This window comes from Mesoplodon densirostris, chromosome 3 (assembly GCF_025265405.1).
Source record: "Mesoplodon densirostris isolate mMesDen1 chromosome 3, mMesDen1 primary haplotype, whole genome shotgun sequence".
Classification (NCBI taxonomy): domain Eukaryota; kingdom Metazoa; phylum Chordata; class Mammalia; order Artiodactyla; family Ziphiidae; genus Mesoplodon; species Mesoplodon densirostris.
In genome coordinates, this window is record NC_082663.1 from 96,154,904 (window position 1) to 96,176,551 (window position 21,648).

General features: G+C 37.0%; 2 protein-coding genes across 2 annotated transcripts in view; both read right to left on the minus strand.

The window, feature by feature from the left end:
* Positions 1 to 21,648, minus strand: part of TRIM36 (tripartite motif containing 36) — a 38,472-nt gene that overhangs the window by 12,580 nt on the left and 4,244 nt on the right. Inside the window, exons 3-5 of the mRNA XM_060091857.1 lie at positions 15,354 to 15,679; positions 13,657 to 13,803; positions 9,368 to 9,463 (exon numbers count right to left, since the gene is read on the minus strand). Coding sequence (XP_059947840.1) covers positions 9,368 to 9,463; positions 13,657 to 13,803; positions 15,354 to 15,679 — 569 coding nt within the window. The remainder of the gene's footprint in view (positions 1 to 9,367; positions 9,464 to 13,656; positions 13,804 to 15,353; positions 15,680 to 21,648) is intronic.
* LOC132485344 (tRNA methyltransferase 10 homolog B-like) lies at positions 7,311 to 8,491 on the minus strand. The gene is made up of 3 exons (XM_060091855.1): positions 8,276 to 8,491; positions 7,776 to 8,241; positions 7,311 to 7,716 (listed from the first exon to the last, which is right to left on the minus strand). Exons 1-3 carry the CDS (start codon positions 8,458 to 8,460, stop codon positions 7,417 to 7,419), a joined length of 951 nt encoding a protein of 316 aa, XP_059947838.1. The 5' UTR covers positions 8,461 to 8,491; the 3' UTR covers positions 7,311 to 7,416.

The following is a 21,648-nucleotide window of genomic DNA, read 5'->3' on the forward strand; positions in this document are numbered from 1 at the left end:
AAAGGACACTGGCAGCAGAAGTTCTGGGAAGTATTACTTGGCATGAGCCCTCCCAGACTCCGCCATTAGCCCCACCAAAGAGCCTGGGTAGGCTCCAGTGTTGGGTCACCTCAGGCCAAACAATCAACAGGGAGGGAACCCAGCCCCACCCATCAGCAGACAATCGGATTAAAGATTTACTGAGCTCTGCTCACTAAGGCAACAACCAGCTCTACCCACCACCAGTCCCTCCCATCAGGAAACTTGCACAAGCCCCTTAGATAGCCTCATCCACCAGAGGACAGACAGCAGAAGCAAGAAGAACTACAATCCTTCAGCCTGTGGAACAAAAGCCACATTCACAGAAAGATAGACAAAATGAAAAGGTAGAGGGCTATGTACCAGATGAAGGAACAAGATAAAACCCCAGAAAAACAACTAAATGAAGTGGAGACAGGCCATCTTCCAGACAAAGAATTCAGAATAATGACAGAGAAGATGATCCAGGACCCTCGGAAAAAGAATGGAGGCAAAGATCGAGAAGATGCAAGAAATGTTTAACAAAGACTGAGAAGAATTAAAGAACAAAACAAACAGAGATGAGCAACACAATAACTGAAATGAAAAATACACTAGAAGGGGGCTTCCCTGGTGGCGCAGTGGTTGAGATTCCTCCTGCCGATGCAGGGAACGCGGGTTCGTGCCCCGGTCCAGGAGGATCCCACGTGCCGCGGAGCGGCTGGGTCCGTGAGCCATGGCCGTTGAGCCTGCGCGTCCCGAGCCTGTGCTCCGCAACGGGAGAGGCCACAGCAGTGGCACGTACCACAAAAAAAAAAAAAAAAAAAAAAAAAATACACTAGAAGGAATCAATAGCAGAATAACTAAGGCAGAAGAACGGATAAGTGACCTGGAAGACAAAATGGGGGAATATCACTGCTGTGGAACAGAATAAAGAAAAAAGAATGAAAGGAAATGAAAACAGCCTAAGAGACCTCTGGGACAATATTAAACACAACAGCATTCACATTATAGGGGTCCCAGAAGGAGAAGAGAGAGAGAAAGGACCTGAGAAAATATTTGAAGAGATTATAGTCTAAAACTTCCCTAACATGGGAAAGGAAATAGCCACCCAACTCCAGGAAGTACAGAGAGTCCCATACAGGATAAACCCAAGGAGAAACATGCCGAGACACATAGTAATCAAATTGGCAAAAATTAAAGACAAAGAAAAATTATTGAAAGCAGCAAGGGAAAAATGAGAAATAACATACAAGGGAACTCCCATAAGGTGAACAGCTGATTTCTCAGCAGAAACTCTGCAAGACAGAAGGGAGTGGCATGACATATTTAAAGTGATGAAAGGGAAGAACCTACAACCAAGATTACTCTACCCACCAAGGATCTCATTAAGATTCTATGGAGAAATCAAAAGCTGCACAGACAAGCAAAAGATAAGAGAATTCAGTACCACCAAACCAGCTCTACAACAAATGCTAAAGGGACTTCTCTAAGTGGGAAACACAAGAGAAGAAAAGGACCTAAAAAACAAACCCAAAACAATTAAGAAAATGGTAATAGGAATATACATAGTGATAATTACCTTAAACATGAATGCATTAAATCCTCCAAACAAAAGACACAGGCTTGCTGAGTGGATACAAAAACAAGACCCATACATATGCTGTCTACAAGACACCTACTTCAGACCTAGTGACACATTCAGACTGAAAGTGAGGGGATGGAAAAAGATATTCCATGCAAACAGAAATCAAAAGAAAGGTGGAGTTGCAATACTCATATCACATAAAATAGACCTTAAAATAAAGACTATGACAAGAGACAAAGAAGGACACTACATAATGATCAAGGGATCAATCCAAGAAGATATAACAATTATAAATATATATGCACCCATCACAGGAGCACCTCAATACATAAGGCAACTGCTAACAGCTATAAAAGAAGAAATCGACAGTAACACAATAATAGTGGGGGACTTTAACACCTCACTTGTACCAATGGACAGATCATCCAGACAGAAAATTAATAAGGACACACAAGCTTTAAATGACAAAATAGACCAGATAGATTTAATTGATATTTATAGGACATTCCATCCAAAAACAGCAGATTACACTTTCTTCTCAAGCGCACATGGAACATTCTCCAGGATGGATGACATCTTTGGTCACAAATCAAGCCTCAGTAAATTTAAGAAAATTGAAATCATATTAAGCATCTCTTCTGACCACAATGCTATGAGATTAGAAATCAATTACAGGGAAAAAAACATAAAAAACACAAACACATAGAGGCTAAACAATACGTTACTAAATAACCAGTAGATCACTGAAGAAATCAAAGAGGAAGTCAAAAAATACCTAGAGAAAAATGATAATGAAAACACTATGATCCAAAACCAATGGAATGCAGCAAAAACCGTTCTAAGAGAGAAGTTTATAGCTATACAAGCCTACCTCAAGAAACAAGAAAAATCCCAAACAACCTAACCTTACACCTAAAGGAACTAGAGAAAGAAGAACAAACAAAACCCAGGGTTAGCAGAAAGAAAGAAATCATAAATATCAGAGCAGAAATAAATGAAATAGAAAACAGCAGCAAAGATCAATAAAACTAAAAGCTGGTTCTTTGAGAAGATAAACAAAATTGATAAACCATTAGCCAGACTCATCAAGAAAAAGAGGGAGAGGACTCAAATCAATAAAATTAGAAATGAAAAAGGAGAAGTTACAACAGACACCACAGAAATACAAAGCATCCTAAGAGACCACTACAAGCTACTCTACACCAATAAAATGGACAACCTGGAAGAAACGGAGAAATTCTTAGAGAGGTATAAGCTTCTAAGACTGAACCAGGAAGAAATAGAAAATATGAACAGACCAACCACAAGTAATGAAATTGAAACTGTGATTAAAAATCTTCGAACAGGGCTTCCCTGGTGGTCCAGTGGTTAAGAATCTGCCTGCCAATGCAGGGGACACAGGTTCAAGCTCTGGTCTGGGAAGATCCCACATGCCACGGAGTAACTAAGCCATGCACCAAAACTACTGAGCCTACGCTCCAGAGCCTGAGAGCCACAACTACTGAGTCCATGTACCACAACTACTGAAGCCCACGCACCTAGAGCCCGTGATCCGCAAAAAGAGAAACCACTGCAATGAGAAACCCGCACACCACAAAAAAGAGTAGCCCCCGCTCGCTGCATCTAGAGAAAGACCATGCGCAGTAACGAAGACCCAATGCAGCCAAAAAAAAATAATAAAATAAATAAATAATCTTCCGACAAACAAAAGTCCAGGACCAGAGGGCTTCACTGGTGAATTCTATCAAACATTTAGAGAAGAGCTAACACCCATACTTCTCAAACTCTTCCAAAAAATTGAAGAGGAAGGAACACTCCCAAACTCATTTTATGAGGCCACCATCACCCTGATACCAACACCAGACAAAGATACTACAAAAGAAGAAAATTACAGACCAATATCACTGATGAATATAGATGCAAAAATCCTCAACAAAATACTAGCAAACAGAATCCAACAACACATTAAAAGGATCATACACCATGATCCAGTGGGATTTATCCCAGGGATGCAAAGATTCTTCAATATACGCAAGTCAATGAATGTGATACACCATATTAACAAATTGAAGAAGAAAAACCATATGATCATCTCAATAGATGCAGAAAAAGCTTTTGACAAAATTCAACACCCATTTATGATAAAAACTCTCCAGAAAGTGGGCATAGAGGGAAGCTACCTCAACATAATAAAGGCCATATACGACCAACCCACAGCAAACATCATTCTCAATGGTGAAAAACTGAAAGCATTTCCTCAAAGATCAGGAACAAGACAAGGATGTCCACTCTTGCCATTATTATTCAACATAGTTTTGGAAGTCCTAGTCACGGCAATCAGAGAAGAAAAAGAAATAAAAGGAATCCAAATTGGAAAAGAAGAAGTAAAACTGTCACTGTTTGTAGATGACATGATACTATACATAGAGAATCCTAAAGATGCCACCAGAAAACTACTAGAGCTAATCAATGAATTTGGTAAAGTTGCAGGATACAAAATTAATGCACAGAAATCTCTTGCATTCCTATACACTAATGGTGAAAAATCTGAAAGAGAAATTAAGGAAACACCCCCATTTACCATTTCAACAAAAAGAATAAAATACCTAGGAATAAACCTACCTAGGGAGAAAAAAGACCTGTATGCAGAAAACTATAAGACACTGTTGAAATAAATTAAAGATGATACCAACAGATGGAGAGATATACTATTTTCTTGGATTGGAAGAATCAATATTGTGAAAATGAGTATACTACCCAAAGCAATCTACAGATTCAATGCACTTCCTATCAAATTACCAATGGCATTTTTTTTTTTTTTTTTTTTTTTTTTGCTGTACGCGGGCCTCTCACTGCTGCGGCCTCTCCCGTTGCGGAGCACAGGCTCCGGAAACACAGGCTCCGCGGCCACGGCTCGCGGGCCCAGCCGCTCCGCGGCATGTGGGATCCTCCGGGATCGGGGCACGAACCCGTGTCCCCTGCATCGGCAGGCGGACTCTCAACCACTGCGCCACCAGGGAAGCCCACCAATGGCATTTTTTACACAACTAGAACAAGAAATCTTAAAATTTGTATGGAGACACAAAAGACCCTCAATAGCCAAAGCAGTCTTGAGGTAAAAAAAATGAAGCTGGAGGAATCAGACTCCCTGACTTCAGACTATACTACAAAGCTACAGTCATCAAGACAATATGGTACTGCCACAAAAACAGAAATATAGATCAATGGAACAGGATAGAAAGCCCAGAGATAAACCCACACACCTATGGTCAACTAATCTATGACAAAGGAGGCAAGGATATACAATGGAGAAAAGACAGTCTCTCAGTAAGTCGTGCCGGGAAAACTGGACAGCTACGTGTAAAAGAATGAAATTAGAACACTCCCTAACACCATACAGAAAAATAAAATCAAAATGGATTAGAGACCTAAATGTAAGACTGGACACTATAAAGCTTAGAGGAAAACATAGGAAGAACACTCTTTGACATCAATCACAGCAAGATCTTTTTTGATCCACCTCCTAGAGTAATGGAAATAAAAACAAAAATAAACAAATGGGACCTAATGAAACTTAAAAGCTTTTGCAAAAGAAAGGAAACTACAAACAAGATGAAAAGGCAACCCTCAGAAAGGGAGAAAATATTTGCAAATTAATCAATGGACAAAGGATTAATTTCCAAGATATATAAACAGCTCATGCAGCTCAATATTAAAAAAACAAACAACCCAATCAAAAAATGGGCAGAAGACATTTCTCCAAAGAAGACAGACAGATGGCCAAGAGACACAAGAAAAGCTGCTCAACATCACTAATTATTAGAGAAATGAAAAGCAAAACTACAATGACGTATCACCTCACACCAGTTAGAATGGTCATCATCAGAAAATCTACAAACAACAAATGCTGGAGAGGGTGTGGAGAAAAGGGAACCCTCTTGCACTGTTGGTGGGAATGTAAATTGATACAGCCACTATGGAGAACATTATGGAGGTTCCTTAAAAAACTAAAAATAGAATTACCATATGACCCAGCAATACCACTACTGGGCACATACCCAGAGAAAACCGTAATTCGAAAAGACACATGCAGGCTTCCCTGGTGGCGCAGTGGTTGAGAGTCCGCCTGTCGATGCAGGCAACACAGGTTTGTGCCCCAATCCGGAAAGATCCCACATGCCGCGGAGCGGCTGGGCCCGTGAGCCATGGTCGCTGAGCCTGCGCGTCCGGAGCCTGTGCTCCACAACGGGAGAGGCCACAACAGTGAGAGGCCCGTGTACAGCAAAAAAAAAAAAAAAAAAAAGACACATGCACCCCAATGTTCAATGTAGCACTATTTACAATAGCCAGGTCATGGAAGCACCCTAAATGCCCATCGACAGGCGAATGGATAAAGAAGATGTGGCACATATATACAATGGAATATTACTCAGCCATAAAAAGAAATGAAATTGAGCTATTTGTAATGAGGTGGATAGACCTAGAGTCTGTCATACAGAGTGAAGTAAGTCAGAAAGAGAAAGACAAATACTGTATGCTAACACATATATATGGAATTTAAGAAAAAAAATGTCATGAAGAACCTAGGGGTAAGACAGGAATAAAGACACAGACCTACTAGAGAATGGACTTGAGGATATGGGGAGAGGAAAGGGTAAACTATGACAAAGCAAGAGAGAGGCATGGACATATATACACTACGAAACGTAAGGTAGATAGCTAGTGGGAAGCAGCCGCATAGCACAGGGAGATCAGCTCGGTGCTTTGTGACTGCCTGGAGAGATGGGATAGGGAGGGTGGGAGGGAGGGAGACGCAAGAGGGAAGACATATGGGAACATATGTATATGTATAAGTGATTCACTTTGTTGTAAAGCAGAAACTAACATACCATTGTAAAGCAATTATACTCCAATAAAGATGTAAAAAAAAAAAAAAAGACGATGTAGTACATATACACAGTGGAATATTACTCAGCCATGAAAAGGAACGAAATTGGGTCATTTGTAGAGACGTGGATGAATCTAGAGACTGTCAATACAGAGTGAAGTAAGTCAGAAAAACAAATATCGCATATTAACGCACATATGTAGAACCTAGAAAAATGGTACGGATGAACCGGTTTGCAGGGCAGAAATTGAGACACAGATGTAGAGAACAAACGTATGGACACCAAGGGGGGAAAGCAGCTGTGGGTGGGGGGTGGTGGTGTGATGAATTGGGTGATTGGGATTGACATGTATACACTGATGTGTATAAAATGGATGACTAATAAGAACCTGCTCTATAAAAAAATAAATTAAATTAAATTTTAAAAAAATACTGGTAATATGGTGTTAATTCACGTAATTTTTCAATGATTTTAACCCATTTTTGAAAAAAATTTGTAAGAAATGACAGTCTCATACTAGTCAGAATATTTTTATATTTAATTACAAAACATAAAGTGATCAAGGGTAATGGCTCTTCAGTTTATTTCAAATAGAGAAAAGAAATAGGGATCAAAATCAGTGAAGACTATTAGGAATTTTAAAATAGCCCAGTCCTATCCTCTCTTACTATACTTTTTTTTTTTTTTTTTTTTAGTTTTAGGGCTAATTCATTATTATGTAAACTTTTTAGTCAACACGTATCTGGGCACTTCCTGTGAGCCAGGCACTATGGGAGATACAAAAGAGCATAAAATATGGTCACTGTTAGTAACTCCTATCCCAGTGAAGAGCCAAGATGTCAAGTAAAGGCAAATGAGTACCACCACCATCCTCTGATCTTTTCTTTGGTCAAGGCAACTCCAGCAACTTCACCTCCTGCAGCTGCAATCTTAGGCTGTCCATCATTCCACTGAGTTCTGAAGAGTATAGCCTTTTCTGGAACAAACTCCTTTCTTCAATGCTTCAGGCCAGTTTTGAGTCTCAAAGTAAGTGGACAGGATATCAAACACTTGATTGATGGCCAGTATCTCTGAATGATAGTTTTTCCCATTCTGGCATCTGACCATGTGTTCCTGGATTGGTAAGCGAGCAGTCTTGACAGAGTGTTCTTGGGCCTTTTGAAATGTCACCTTCTTCTGAATGCTTTCGTCCACAAGTCCACCAAGGATGTAAACTTTGTTTAGATCAACATCTTCAAGAGCTAATGAAAAAATGAAGGCCACTGAGGTCAATCTGTTTTATAATTTCTAAATCCAAAGACATGTTCTGAGTCAGGAGTCAGGTACACAAGGGTTTCCAGAGGAAATAAACTAAAGCAGTCTTCTTCTGTTATGTCTAGCAGATAACTAGAAAATCCATCATTCATCCTCAAACACTCTTCATACAGGGGACTGTCTGTGGTGAATCCAGTGAGGTAGATCCAAAATGGCCTGTCAGCTTTTTTATTTGAACCATACAACCTTCGGATCTGTCCAGCCAGTCTACTTAATTCCTTCTTAGACATGTGGTGGGTCATACTCAAATCGATACAGAGTCTTGGTCCTGAGTGTTTAGCTTCCAAAAGTCTTTCCTTGGTTAAGGATCTCAGAAAACGTTTGCTGTGCTGGGGGTAGATGCCTGAATTTTCTACACGGTTGGCTTTTCTTCTTTCTTTCTCTTGTTTTCTTTTACTCTTCTTTGCTGCAACTATCTTTTCCCAGTGTCTCTGTTTTCTTTGGACATTTTTCTTATATTATCCAGAAAACAAAATTGTTTGAGAACGAGTGCCACACTGCATTGCTTGTAGGCAGGGTCATCTCCTCTCGATGCTCACATTCCACGTCAATCTGTAGAAGCTGGAAGCTTTCAGAGATGCCATCTTCACCTGTGTCCTCTAGGGTGACTTCTTGCTCCTGCAGCACGTGTGACTCTGTTTTCTGAGCGCTCCCTTCTAACTTCCAGTCCATGTGCTTAGTCCTCTGTCCTGAACCCGCCACCTCACGCAGCAGCAGAGCTCTTACTATACTTTTAAGGTGCTATCAGTTTTTAAAATTTTTTACTGAAGTATAATATGCAAAGAGGAAAATGTACATATAAGTGTAAGGATCAATGAGGCTTTGCAACCACACCCATGTAACCAGCATCCAGACTGAACAATATTACCAGTATCCCAGAAGCCACCCTTGTAACCTTTCCAGGCACTAATCCTCCCTCTCTTCAATAACTCCTATCCTGAACAACAGTCTTGTTTCACCTGTCTTGGAATCACCCAGCATGTACTCCTTTGTATTTGGCATCTTCCTTTCAATATTAGTGCCAGACTTATCTACATTGTTGCACATAGTTGTAGATATTCATCCTTCACTGCTATTTATATTCCACTGTTAATGAACATTTGAGTACTTTCCATTTTGTGGCTATCACAAATAATGCAGCTAAGAACATCTTAATACATGTCTTTTGGTGAACATATGTGACAGGAATATACTTCGGAGTATCTGGAAACTTAAATAAACCTGGTCTTATCGACATATAGTACATTTTTCAAATGCAATCTGTTAGTTTTATAAGATACAGATAATCATAAAAGCTATTATTTTCCTTATATTGCTACTTTGGAGAACTCGTTAACTGCCACATAAAGAATTAGTCATTCTTTCCTCTGTGTTCCAATATCATTTAATCACAACCTCTATCAGCACTGATCACATAGTATTATATTTTACGTTTGTTTTCTTAGTCCCAGAAAAGCAGGAGTGAGATCTAACACAACTTTGTACTCCCAGCTCAAATAATACCCTCTGGATTTTACGAATGAATAAATGAATGTCTAAATGAATAAGTGAAAAATATGCAAACCAGCTTATCACTTACCTCCGTTTCTTTCATTAACAAGTTTAGTTCAGAAATCTGACTCTTCACCTGGCTCTCCTTGCCAATAAGGTAATCAATATCTTTTGAAAGCTTTTCCTATTGGAAGATATTAGAAACAGAAATAGAAGTGTAACAAAGGCCTTCCAGAATTTCTTTTAACACAGTATCCTCTTCTCTAGCCTATGATGAACAGACAGTAAAATCAACAATGGTGATTATCATTAATTAACCCAGGGTAAACAGGCACTGGCATTGAGCACACAGGCCTAAAGATACATGAGGGATTAGAAGCAGTCAGAAAAAAGAACAAGGTAGTGATGCTCAGATTAGTAAAAACTCCTGAATACACAAATAGCGTATTTTGGTTGTCTCATCATCACTCCCAGAATGCTTCCTCCCAAGGCTTCTAAGTAAATGGAAGGACAGCGATCCAAATAGTGTTGTCTTCCACCAGATCTTATAATTCACTCTCCCACACACACACCCCACACACAACAGGAAAAACAACAAAGACCCTTCCAAAATAATCTTCAGAGTCCATCCCAGCCTAGATGTTCACTAAACAATTACACAATACACAATAATGGAAACACAGATTTATAAGAATAGGTAACTTCAAGAGCTTATTGAATAGTTTGTTCATAAAGTAGTCATTTTGAAACTGGTATAGTTTACCATAGAGATAATGTCATAGATTTTGGTGAGATCACTAGTGTAGCCCAGAAAACATTAATATACCTGAAATACATTTAAAAACAAACAATAATACCCTGACATACCACGGGGTACAAAGCAGTAAGAGACAATGTATCCTGAGACTAAGTTAGAATAAGAACATCCAGAAAACACTTCCCATGCTGTAGCCCTGACAGGAGGATCTGAACGTTTCTTGCTCACAACTGGACTAAGGGTTGAAAAGAGTTAGGAAGAAGAGGCGCAAAGCTCTTAGGAATTAAAGAAGTGAGTCTCCTTCTTGTATCATCGTCCTCTTTTTTTACTTAGACCATGTTACAGGGTAAGAGAACGTATGCAGAAATCAAAGTGACAGGTCTCCAGCATGGCCTATCTTTCACTCTTTGGGACACCCAGCAATCAGACCCAGTGAGTTTCCTTGATGGCTCACTGGAGGGACAGAGGAAAGACCTGTTAGGCAGAGGAACAAGATTTCTGAGAACTCAGGGCAGGATGGGACCAAGAAGGAAACCATAAGATGTTAAGGATAGGAAGAGACATTAAAATCCTGCATTTTAATCCAGCATTTTACAGATGAGGAAACCAAAGCTCACTTAGTACAAATATCACATAGTCAATGGCTGAACTAGAAAATTCCTCACCACACATTAACCTTGATGTCACAGGCTGAGAGGTGCTTCCTCAGCACCAAGCTGCAAGGAAGATGATAGTTCCTCCAATACCACCGCTGTCAGGCCCATGTTAGGACCAGACCTACGGGGTATGAGTGCTGGCACTCTTTTTAGCTGTAGTAGCAAAGAAAGGAATTTGGCCATTTAAAGTGAAGTAGGGCTTAGTTCTGAAACAGCTTAAGTTAACAGTGCTAAATAGGCTAGAGAAGAATAGAGGACAGAATTCAGAAACACCGTCCAAGGTCTAAGTGGTTCCAGTGAGCTGTGAGGCTTAGACCAAGTCTCTGGCCAACCACAGCCTTTATCTGAGACGGCTCCAGTCTTCTCAGTCCCCTTAAACTTTGGCAGTCTGTGTTAAGACTAGATCTGTCTTAACCAAGAATCAGTGGTCCCTTTATTCATAATCCTCCAAAAAGTATACGCACCAGACACTGATACTAGGCGTTTTATCCAGGAAGTTCATCTAACATGAGAAGCAGGTTTAAATCCTTTAGTGTTAGAAGGACCCCAGTTCTCTAGGAACTGATCAGAGGCTAAATTCTCAAGGACCCCAAAGTTGCTCAAAGCTTCCTCTAGAGCAGTGGTTCTCAAATGCTGGTGTGCATTATCAGTCTCCTGAGAGTCCATAAAGAATATAGAGGCCCAAGGTAATTAAAGTAGTACAGGCCTGGCTTCCATAGTTTTACCAAGTGTTCCAGGTGATTCTAACACCCAGCAGAGTTTGAGCTCTCTTCCTGCAACACTCAAGTGAGTAAAAATGAAAATGGTTTTATAAACCTACCTATGTCACCTACATCACGAAGGTCTTCGGCTTAAAATCTAAAACAAGTAAAAAGGAAGATCTAAGGAGATCTGTTTGCTACTTTCAGCAAAACTGAATAATTTTACTCTTACTAAAAAGTGAATAAATTGAAAAATCCATTATGGAGTCTCATTTTTAAAAGTGTGAAACATAAATGGGAGAAATTAACAACAAGGCAAAGGATAACTTAAGTGTATGCTATTGTCAAATATCGATTCCAAGTAATAGAAAAAAAAATTTTGGACAACTTATATAATATCCAACCAATAAGAAACAAACAAAAAAGGTGGCAAAGTTAAAATTAGCAAACAGTGTTATTGCCACTGTGAGGCACAGCAGAGAAACAAAGACTGGATTTACTCACCCACTTGAAACAACTAAAAAAACCTAACAGAATAAATGAAACAGCTCTCAAGATACTGGACATCAAGAAACGAAAAACAGTGCCCCTGAGGGATGGGAAACAAGATGAGCCTATGATTGCTCTCAGCTTATTGTCAGGAGAAGGCTTCCCAGGCCTGGTGCAGAGAACTCAAATGGGGCCCAGGATCTCCCGTGAGATGAGGCGATGAAGCTGGGAGTCTGGGGAGGCCAGAGTTTATAAAACATAACACCTAAGAACAGGTGGCCATAAAGAGAAAGAACTCCAGAGATTTACCAAGCAGCCCCCTTGCTTATTCATATGAGCTTTGATCAATTTTTATGTGTGAGGAAATTGTCACAGGCCAGGGCAAGTATCACCCAAAAGAATTAGAAGGAACAATTTCAGAGCTCACACATGCCAGAAATAGTGCCTGTTCCCCACCAGCCAGATTAAAAAAAAAAAAAACAAACCCTCAAAATTCATAGGGCTTTGGGAAGAGTAAACAAATGGCTTTACTTCAATAATCACATAAAATTAGTCCTAGAACAAAATGTTGCTCTGTCCTAACAAAGCTTAACAGCAAGACCAAAAAGGAACAAATTGTTCCCAAGTAACTTAATCACACAAAAGAAGAAAACTCAAGAATATCTTTAGGAATATAAAAATATCCAGTGCCCAACAAGGTGAGCTTTACAATACCTGGCAGCCAATCAAAAGTTGCCAGGCTTGCAAAGGAGGAGGGAAATACAACTCATAATGATAAGAAAAATCAGTCAAAATTGACCTAGTAATGACACAGATAACAGAATTAGTAACTGAGGATGGACAAAAAACAACAATACTTGTAACCCATGTGTTCAATGTAGAGGGAGGACTGAGCATGTCAGACATACAAAATACAAAATATGAAACTGTATGTATAGATGCAAAATAGATACAGGTCAAAAAATGCATACACATATTGTTAAAGGAATCAAAAATTTAAATGGGTAGTAGATTTATAAATGAATTGATTCCTTTAAAAAAGAAAAAAGAATGAAACAAAAAAATAGCATTATACCACTGCCTACTTGGCTGTAGATTATCAAATTTGAAAGTTTTAAAAGGGCCATGTGGGCTTCCCTGGTGGCGCAGTGGTTGAGAGTCCGCCTGTCGATGCAGGGGACACGGGTTCGTGCCCCAGTCTGGGAAGATCCCACATGCCACGGAGCGGCTGGGCCCGTGAGCCATGGCCGCTGAGCCTGTGCATCCGGAGCCTGTGCTCCGCAGCAGGAGAGGCCACAACAGTGAGAGGCCCGCGTACCACAAAAAAAAAAAAGGGGGGGGCCATGTATAAGGTTAACAGACAGTAAATAACTCAGTTTTAGCTGGAACCCACCAGAATATACAAAAATGTTTATACTAATTCTATTGGCAGCAATAAGAATCAAGTGTCTTAAAACAGCTACTACCCTTCAAAGTGTGTCACTCCCATAACCACACTCAATGTCGTGGCATTGAGCTCATGTAGGGATGGATCATAATGAAGTGTCCTTCATCCCTCTCTTTCCTCAGAACTAGATATCATCAGTAGGACAAAGAGCTGCCTGGTCAGAAATACTAACAACCTAATATTAATAGATCATTAAGTAACACTTTAGATTATTAACTCACTTCAGTAAAACAGACCACACAATATGCACAATATGATTTTATATAGAAAAAGTTAAAGGTCTAAAGTTATAATGGATCAAAATTTAGTTCTAAAAATAAGTTCTACCTTTAAGGTTTTGTAGGCACTGCTCATGGTGGTTACACGGTGGTTGGAATGATTACCACCCAACTTACAGAGATGACAAACTGGCCTCCTACATAATTCACAGTACATGTTTATTCTCTCCGTTTCATGTTCTGGGCACATTAAAATCTATTGAATAAAGAATAAAAGTGGGATTAAGGGTCTTCATAGCTTACATGGCATTCAAAAGATTTCAAGTAATTGGATAAAGTCCCAAAACACAAAGATTTGCTTTATGAAATCACTAAATAAAGCCATTTAAAGTAATGAAAGTATAAAAAGAAATAAAAGCATTTGGTACATTATATGAGAATTCTCTACATTAGAATTACTGTTTTTCAATTTGAGGGTTCAAATGGTCAATTAATTTTCTAAGTGTTATTTCCTCTAAACTTGGTGATAAGAAGGTAAAAATTTACTTCCCATAAGACTTAAGTGAAATGCTTAAACAAGCTAGAAAGGTCCTCTGATCATAATGACTAGGTAAATTCTTAATGATCATGATCAATATTTTTTAAGGTATCATAACAAATAACTTATGAGGACCCATAGCCTCATTATCCTCACAAGAAATTTGTTACTAAGAGAGTCTTGGAACACTTTATAAGCTTCCAGATGTTTGCTTCTACATATTGACTGCACACACATTGACCAAATTTAGAACTGTGTTCTCCTGATTTAAGTTTCTACCTTTTTGTTTACTCTGTAAACTATCATCATAGTTACACTGAATTTTTACATAATGTAGCTGTTTTCATTTGGAAGAGAAGGAGGATTCTTTTAAACTAGTGTCTTAATGGAAATCAAAAAGCTGCCCATTATTCCAAAAGATTAGATTTTAAGCAACTACAACTGGCCTGATAACTTAGAGAAATTTTTTTAAAATTCCATTATAAAAAGTCTTAATACCAATGTGTAGCTCCAGGAGAAAAACTGGAAAAGATTTCAAATGTCTAAGCATGCCCAGGTTCCTACATTCTCAAAGCCATTACATTTAAAATAGAATATAAAGTCAGGCTTTCTGCAAGGAATGCAAGAACTCAAAATTATAAGGCAAATATTCTATAGGATGAGACACCTTTTTAGAATTTGACTATAGTGAATTACACTATTCACTACTTTGTTTCATCTATAACTTCATTCATTCATAAAGTTTTTCTGTACATTACTATAGAAATTACCCAGACTATTTAAGAAATGCAAATTCCACTTCAAATACTATATAACCATTATATAATAAGCTTCAAACTATTAGGCTGTTGTTACTCTTATTTATTCATAATATAATTTTAGGTAACCAAAAATGTCAGAATGTTTCCCAATCACATCTTTTAGACAATTATGGATTTATCATATTAAAGCACAAAAGCTTTTTAACTTTAACCATTTCAATCTTAGAGAGTATATCTGACATCACTTTTCCTCTCTTAGTCATTTATCATTACAAGCATTCATATATTGTATTGTATCACACTGTATTGTAATAGAGTGAACCATGATATTGCCTTCTAAGCTCTGGGGATGTTTAGCAACATACTAAATAACTCCAACTACTAGGCCTTAATTTCTTGTTCCAGCTTTTAAAGTTATTTCCCTTCTTACTGTCAGGTTCTAGACTTGTTACAATTTATCTTATCACATTAAGTTTAATACTCTAACTTAATAGAAACTTCACTTACCTTGGGTCTAAAATTCGTAGTTGGGCCCACATACTCATGCTGCGCTTTTACAGTACCCCAAGGATGATAAATTTTGAAGCATTCATTGCAGTAGCTTGCACTACAGTCCATGCAACTTTTTGTGGACTCTTGAGGTGGTGGTTTACAAAGGTCACACATAATGGCTGTGGCTGCCCTGGCTGCCTGACGATATCTTTCAACAATAGTTTCCAAAGTGAAATTTCGAAACAGACCGTTGATTCCCCGTTCTCCAAGATCCACATCATGTTCACAGCCAGGACAAGGAAAAGTAGTTGTCCTAGGGGTCAATGAATTGCGCTTCCAGCCTGTGTAATTAGTTAAGTCCTTGTTTAGTTACATCAGTAGGAAAATGGATAAAATGAAAACTAAGGAGTCATGTTTTGGAAAGACTACAAATATATTGCAAAAACATAATACTCAAAGTGGCTCCATATAAATCAATTTATGTACTGAAAATGCTTTTTTTTAAATGGTTTTTCCTTGGCATACAAAAGATAAGCCCACATTATTAAACAGTGATCAAATCAAAAAGGAATGAAATTATTCTATAATAAATCCCATATAAAAACCATATTAAATCAAACAGATATGTGGACAAAACATATAATACAATACTACACAGGGTCAAAATCTTTTGAAATTATACAATTAACATTTATAGTTAATTTCATATATCATTCCCAAAGGAATTTGGCTTGCATTTAAATGAACACAGCCTTGGCTCATTGATAGGAACTGAGTTTATACATAAAAGAGCAAGAGTCCTTAACCCAGCTAGGGTCCATGGATTGACTCTAGGAAGATTCAAATAGTTTGGTAAACTACTTGAAATTATATGCAAAATTTCGCATGTATGTATCCATACATATTTTCTGGTTAAACAACCCATAGCTTTTATCAGATTCTCAAAAGAATATGTGACCACAAAACCGTTAAGAACCACTGCAAGAGAGGGTATCCCACTGTAGTATTGTTTTATCTAAAAAATTCAGTAGGCAAAATCATTACTTAATTGAGTGCAATCTATAAAAGAGTAAAAAGCTCATTCATAGATCTAGAATCTAGTGACTTTAAGAGGAACCAACCATTTAATATCTTCTTATGACCTGAAAAAAAGAATCATTAAGATTATTTAATTCATAAGCCAGAAGATACATCAAAAAAATTACAGATAACTTTACAATATATAAATAATACAGTGAATGACCTTAAACATCACACTCTTCTTCAGTATTATCCTGATTTTAACAAATCAAGAAACCAAGGCATGACAGTCCTTACCCACAGGTTCACTAGAATCTGGGGTGGTCTGTTTAACACAGGTGTATGCCTATCATGTTCCCTCCTCTTCTGTATAAATTTGAGTATGTAGCCTTGGTTGCCCGCAAAATAACTTCCTAAATATAAACACAAACTTTTTAACCTACAGCCTTCTTTCATACTACTATGTATCCAGTACCAAAAGTGAATGGTTAAACTTAGTATACAACATTTAGAAAAGGTCTTTAAACAGCTATGTTAATATTGCTTTGGCGACATTACTACCATCACTGAAGACTGTCTTAAAAGATATCTAGCATATCACAACATAAATCACTATAGGTAAAATTTAGTGATCAGCCCACGATATTATTTATTTGAAGTGACTTTACACCATGCAAAATGGCATTAGGCCCCCAAAGCTACTTATGCAACAAACATGCAGCTGCACTATTTTAAATTTTAAATATTTTCAAAATATTTAAAGATACTTTTAACCTTCATATTTTAAAATATACCCAAAAAAGCATACAAAAAAATCTTCCCCATAAAAATTTGAAAATCCTACATAAAATATACTCTTGTAATAATTCTAAAAACATGCAATACAGTACAAGATATTTCACACCACAGCAGGCACATAATAAAATAAGCAGCAGAGCTACTTTTAAAACACATGCCAATGAAAATTTTGTTTAGTGAAAAAACAAGCCAAGTAATTCTGGAAGTGATATAGTACAGTGGTCAAGTTTAAACATATGGAAATTCATATTTAGTTGCATGCTTCCACACATGAACTAGGTGATAGAAATTAAAATGGATAACTAATCTCAACAGTCAATGTTTTTAAAAGAATGAATTATTGGTTTTATGAATAGAAGATTGTGATCAATTAAGTAATGGGGAAAAACAAAAGTAAATTATGCCAGTAAAATCACGCTTTAACACATACACTGGTGACACCCAGATTTTGGCCTCATGTTCAGAAATTTTAGAAAAAAAGTTTTATCCCTTTTCTGTAAACCTCTTTTAACTTGTTTTTATAATAAAAAAAAAAAAGGTGTAAAGCATCACACTGAACTACTTATATCAGACAAAATATTAAATCAATATATCTGCTAAAGAACTTTTATTTCTTCTTTCTTAACTTCTACCATTGTTTTCATAAAAACAATCAATAGAATATATATTCAGGGCAATAAGGAAAACAGGACAGATCTAAGGATATTCTGGGAAGTAAGCCTGATGGAAAAAAATCAAGACGGTAGAACTAAGAATAAAACATAACAGAATCAATATTTCTCTATAACTCTGCTAATATAGTAAACAGCCAAATGTGGCTGTTTAAATTTAATTAAAATTTAATTTAAAATTCATTTCCTTAGTTATAGTATCCACATTTAAAATTCTCAAGAGCCACATATGGCTAGTGGCTACCATCTTGTATGGTGCAGGGTCAAACATTTCTATGATTATAGAAAGGTCTATGGGACAGTACTACCCAGTAGCATGATATAATGGGGAAAAAAAGTAATGATGTCTTAGAGAGGTAAAGAAGCAATATAGGCCAAGCAATGCAATTTTCTATGTCAAACTCCATTTGCGGGGTCAATAATATTTGCTAATTATCTGAACACTGCCACCTCACAGAATCAAATCTTTCCCCCATACCTTTAACTTCAAAGACAGATTAAACTAGTTAAGCATAAACCATGACACAATTATAAAATGAAGACGCAAAAAAAATTTCAAACTCGTTTATAGCAAATCCCCCCCCAAAAAGTCAGCTTTCCATCATATGTTTTACCGTTTAAATGATCAAAGAGAATAATAAAGTATTTCAAAACAAAGAGAGTCAATTCATAACAGTTTCCAAACCTGTGCCAGCTGCATCTTCTCCCATATCCTGGCTGCAAACAACCTCCCCACTGTTACCACCTGGACACATTAAGTAGACCATTTCTCCTCATGCTGGACACTCACGTTGGGCTTCCTGGTGTTGTGCGTTGGGCTGATGCCTTATGCTTCCACCTTAATGCTTCCACATTCTGACCATCTGATGCCTATTAGTTACATTTACCCTTTGAGCAGTATTAGCATTTTCAAACTGCAAAAACTTTTTCTCGACTACCCTCTGAATCAAAAGTAGGTAACAAGGTAATTTTTTAAGCAAACTGTTCCTATCTTTCCTCCTAATTATTAAATTTCAACACTTAAAATTCTCAGGGACTCACTAAAGCCTGTAAGAGAATGGATTACATGTGGCTTCTAGAAGTGGCTGTAAGATTTTAAAATCGAGGCATGTAGAAGCAGGTGAGGAAACCAGAAAAGGGATACATTTCAGGTGTTTATTTTCTCCACTAAAATTTAAGGTATCACCAGCATTCCTAAAAAAAAAATAGCCAATTTTACTTTAAAGGTCAACTGGAGTAAAAAAAAAAATTATTTTAATAAAATGGGTTGGCCCACCTTTCACACAAAAGCAATGTACGTTATTTACCCACAAGTGAGACCTGAGTGTTAAAACTCTGATCCCAAATACCTTAAAATAAAAACAAAAAATACACCATATGCACAAACAAGCAAAGATTATGGTATTAACTATAAAAATTATCAATACCTTTAAGCAAATTTTTATATACAGAAGAAAGTACTGGCTTATTTAACCTCCCAAAGGGTAATATGGCTGTCAACATAAGCTTTGTTCCACTAAGTAAATGTAAAGCATTTTTAAGGTAACATTAAAAAAAAACAAGGGGATGTCATTTTCTTTAAAAATATCCCATAATGGATATGTGTGTGTGTGTGTGTGTGTGTGTGTGTGTATACATGGCAAAATGCAAGCACTAATAATCAGAGCTCCATTTAAAAACATTAGAAATTGCTTGGAATTTTAGTCCTGTTGACCTTTAAGTCATGTCAGCCAAATTTGTTCACTTTCTACATGATTTTGAAGACTTGACCACTGATGTTTATTTTTTAAAAAAACTTTATCTATATAAAGTTATTTAATTTAAATCTAACACTATACTGCCTGCGGCCACACAAGCAATAAAGCATTTTCTACCTCTCCACCCCAAAGATCTCCGTTGTGATGCTGTGAACAATGAACAGAAAGCTGGATTTAGAATTTAATTTCAAAGAGAAGATTCACAACATGTTAACAAAAGATAAAGCAGTAACTGTGTCCTACACATAATACAATTATTGAATTAACAGTAAAAAAAATGTTTTTCCTGGTACACATGGTATTTATATAAAGTCACCAATGTAAAACAGTCATCAAGCTTATCCTATCACAGTTCAGAATTAATCACTGTTGGTGCATCACTTAAGAGACCTATACTTTATCCTATAGATTTGTATTTTTAAACAATCATACTTCTGAAAACTGTTGAATATATAAAGTAAAAATCAAGCATCTTTTTTTTGGTTTTTTTAAGTGACCTAAATCAACACAGTAAATAAACATTACTAACAATGATTGTATCTTAATGACAACAGGTAATACAGAATGGGAGAAAAGCTTGCATATATTTGACCAAAAATGAACAGTTATATAGCTCTTTTATTTTTACACAATTTAACATGCTAGTGTTATACACACAAATCTTACTCTCCTTTCAAGGCATCCTTTTATTTTAAAATCTGTCAAATGACCCATGCAATGCTATTTGAAAGGAATATGTGTGAAAGTGTAAGCCACATATGTCATTTTACATTTTCCAGTAGCCACAAAAAAGTAAAAATAAACAAGTGAAATTAATTTTAGTAATACATATTTAACCCAATATATCCAAAAACTATCATTTCAAAATGTAATATAAAATTATTAGAGATATTTTATATTCATTTTTTCATTCTAAGAGGTACAAGTGCATATCTCAATTCAGACTAATGTGTTTCAAGCACTCAACAGCCATATGTGGCTAGTGTACTCGACAGATCTGGAATTTTTGCTGTGAATATACCCAGAGTACTACTACTCTTCCACAAGGCAGCCCTCATATTCTGCAGTCATCCCTTCACCAAATATTCTTATTTCCTATCATTGATCTCCACAGAGAAGCTTTCTAACTTGCCCCCCATGAGGACATAATACAGCTTAACAGGGTTCTTCCTAAAGAAGAGGGAGGAACATCTCGGTAAATCTATTTCTGATCTCTTGTTCTGGAAAAAATGCCATCATCGATAAATATAAGCCATCATGGCATGCTCTGTACAAATCTTATAGCAAACGTTTGTCATTCAACATCGACTCAACACATACTTATTAAACATCTACCAACTACTGTGCTAGGTAAGTTCCTGAAAACAGAAACAGTTAACTATTTTTCATCTATATTTCATTCATACTTTATATCGATCACATAAAAACTAACCAAATCTTAAGATTCGAAGCCTATATAAAACACAGAATTTCATGAAATACACATGTGAGCTCAATCTAATGATCAGTAGAAATACTAGTATTCAACTAGAATTTTATTTAATGGTCTGTGCTGAATATTAATATACAAAAAGTGAATCTTCTTGGTCAGTCAAGCCAGGGTCCCTAATTATCCAATGAGGATCTACCAACAGAATATGAATTTTTATCTGGTAGAATGATTTCAAGCTATCACTGTCTTCCCTCCCCTCCTCAGTATGCCAGTTTCCTAACAGGGACGAAAACATAAAAGTGATGACTTCACAAAGAGCATAACCCTCTCCAACCTCATACATCCTGCACTCTCATCGTTACCTAATGCTCCCTTTTTTGTATATACATATAATTTTTATGTGTGTAAAATATCCTCCAAGGAACTGGTGATCACCATTTTTAAAAAATTCATATTTTAAAAATACCATAATACCACTCTTAGAACAAATCTCCTCTTATACACACTTTGATGGAGCACATAGACACAAATATTGCCCAAGGAGACTCCATATCACAGCATGGACCAAAAAAGTTGGCATTCTCTAAAATGCAAATGAGGAGGAAAAGATTCTTTTCTGATTAAAAAAAAAG

What these genes read in the sequence shown, in the direction of transcription:
- LOC132485344 (XM_060091855.1), bottom strand. Translation starts at nt 8,460, where the DNA reads ATGGACTGGAAGTTAGAAGGGAGCGCTCAGAAAACAGAGTCACACGTG. An exon ending in AGCAATGCAGTGTGGCACTC is followed by an intron (nt 8,242 to 8,275) that starts GTTCTCAAACAA and finishes TGGATAATATAA; the next exon opens with GAAAAATGTCCAAAGAAAAC. An exon ending in TGACTCCTGACTCAGAACAT is followed by an intron (nt 7,717 to 7,775) that starts GTCTTTGGATTT and finishes ATTTTTTCATTA; the next exon opens with GCTCTTGAAGATGTTGATCT.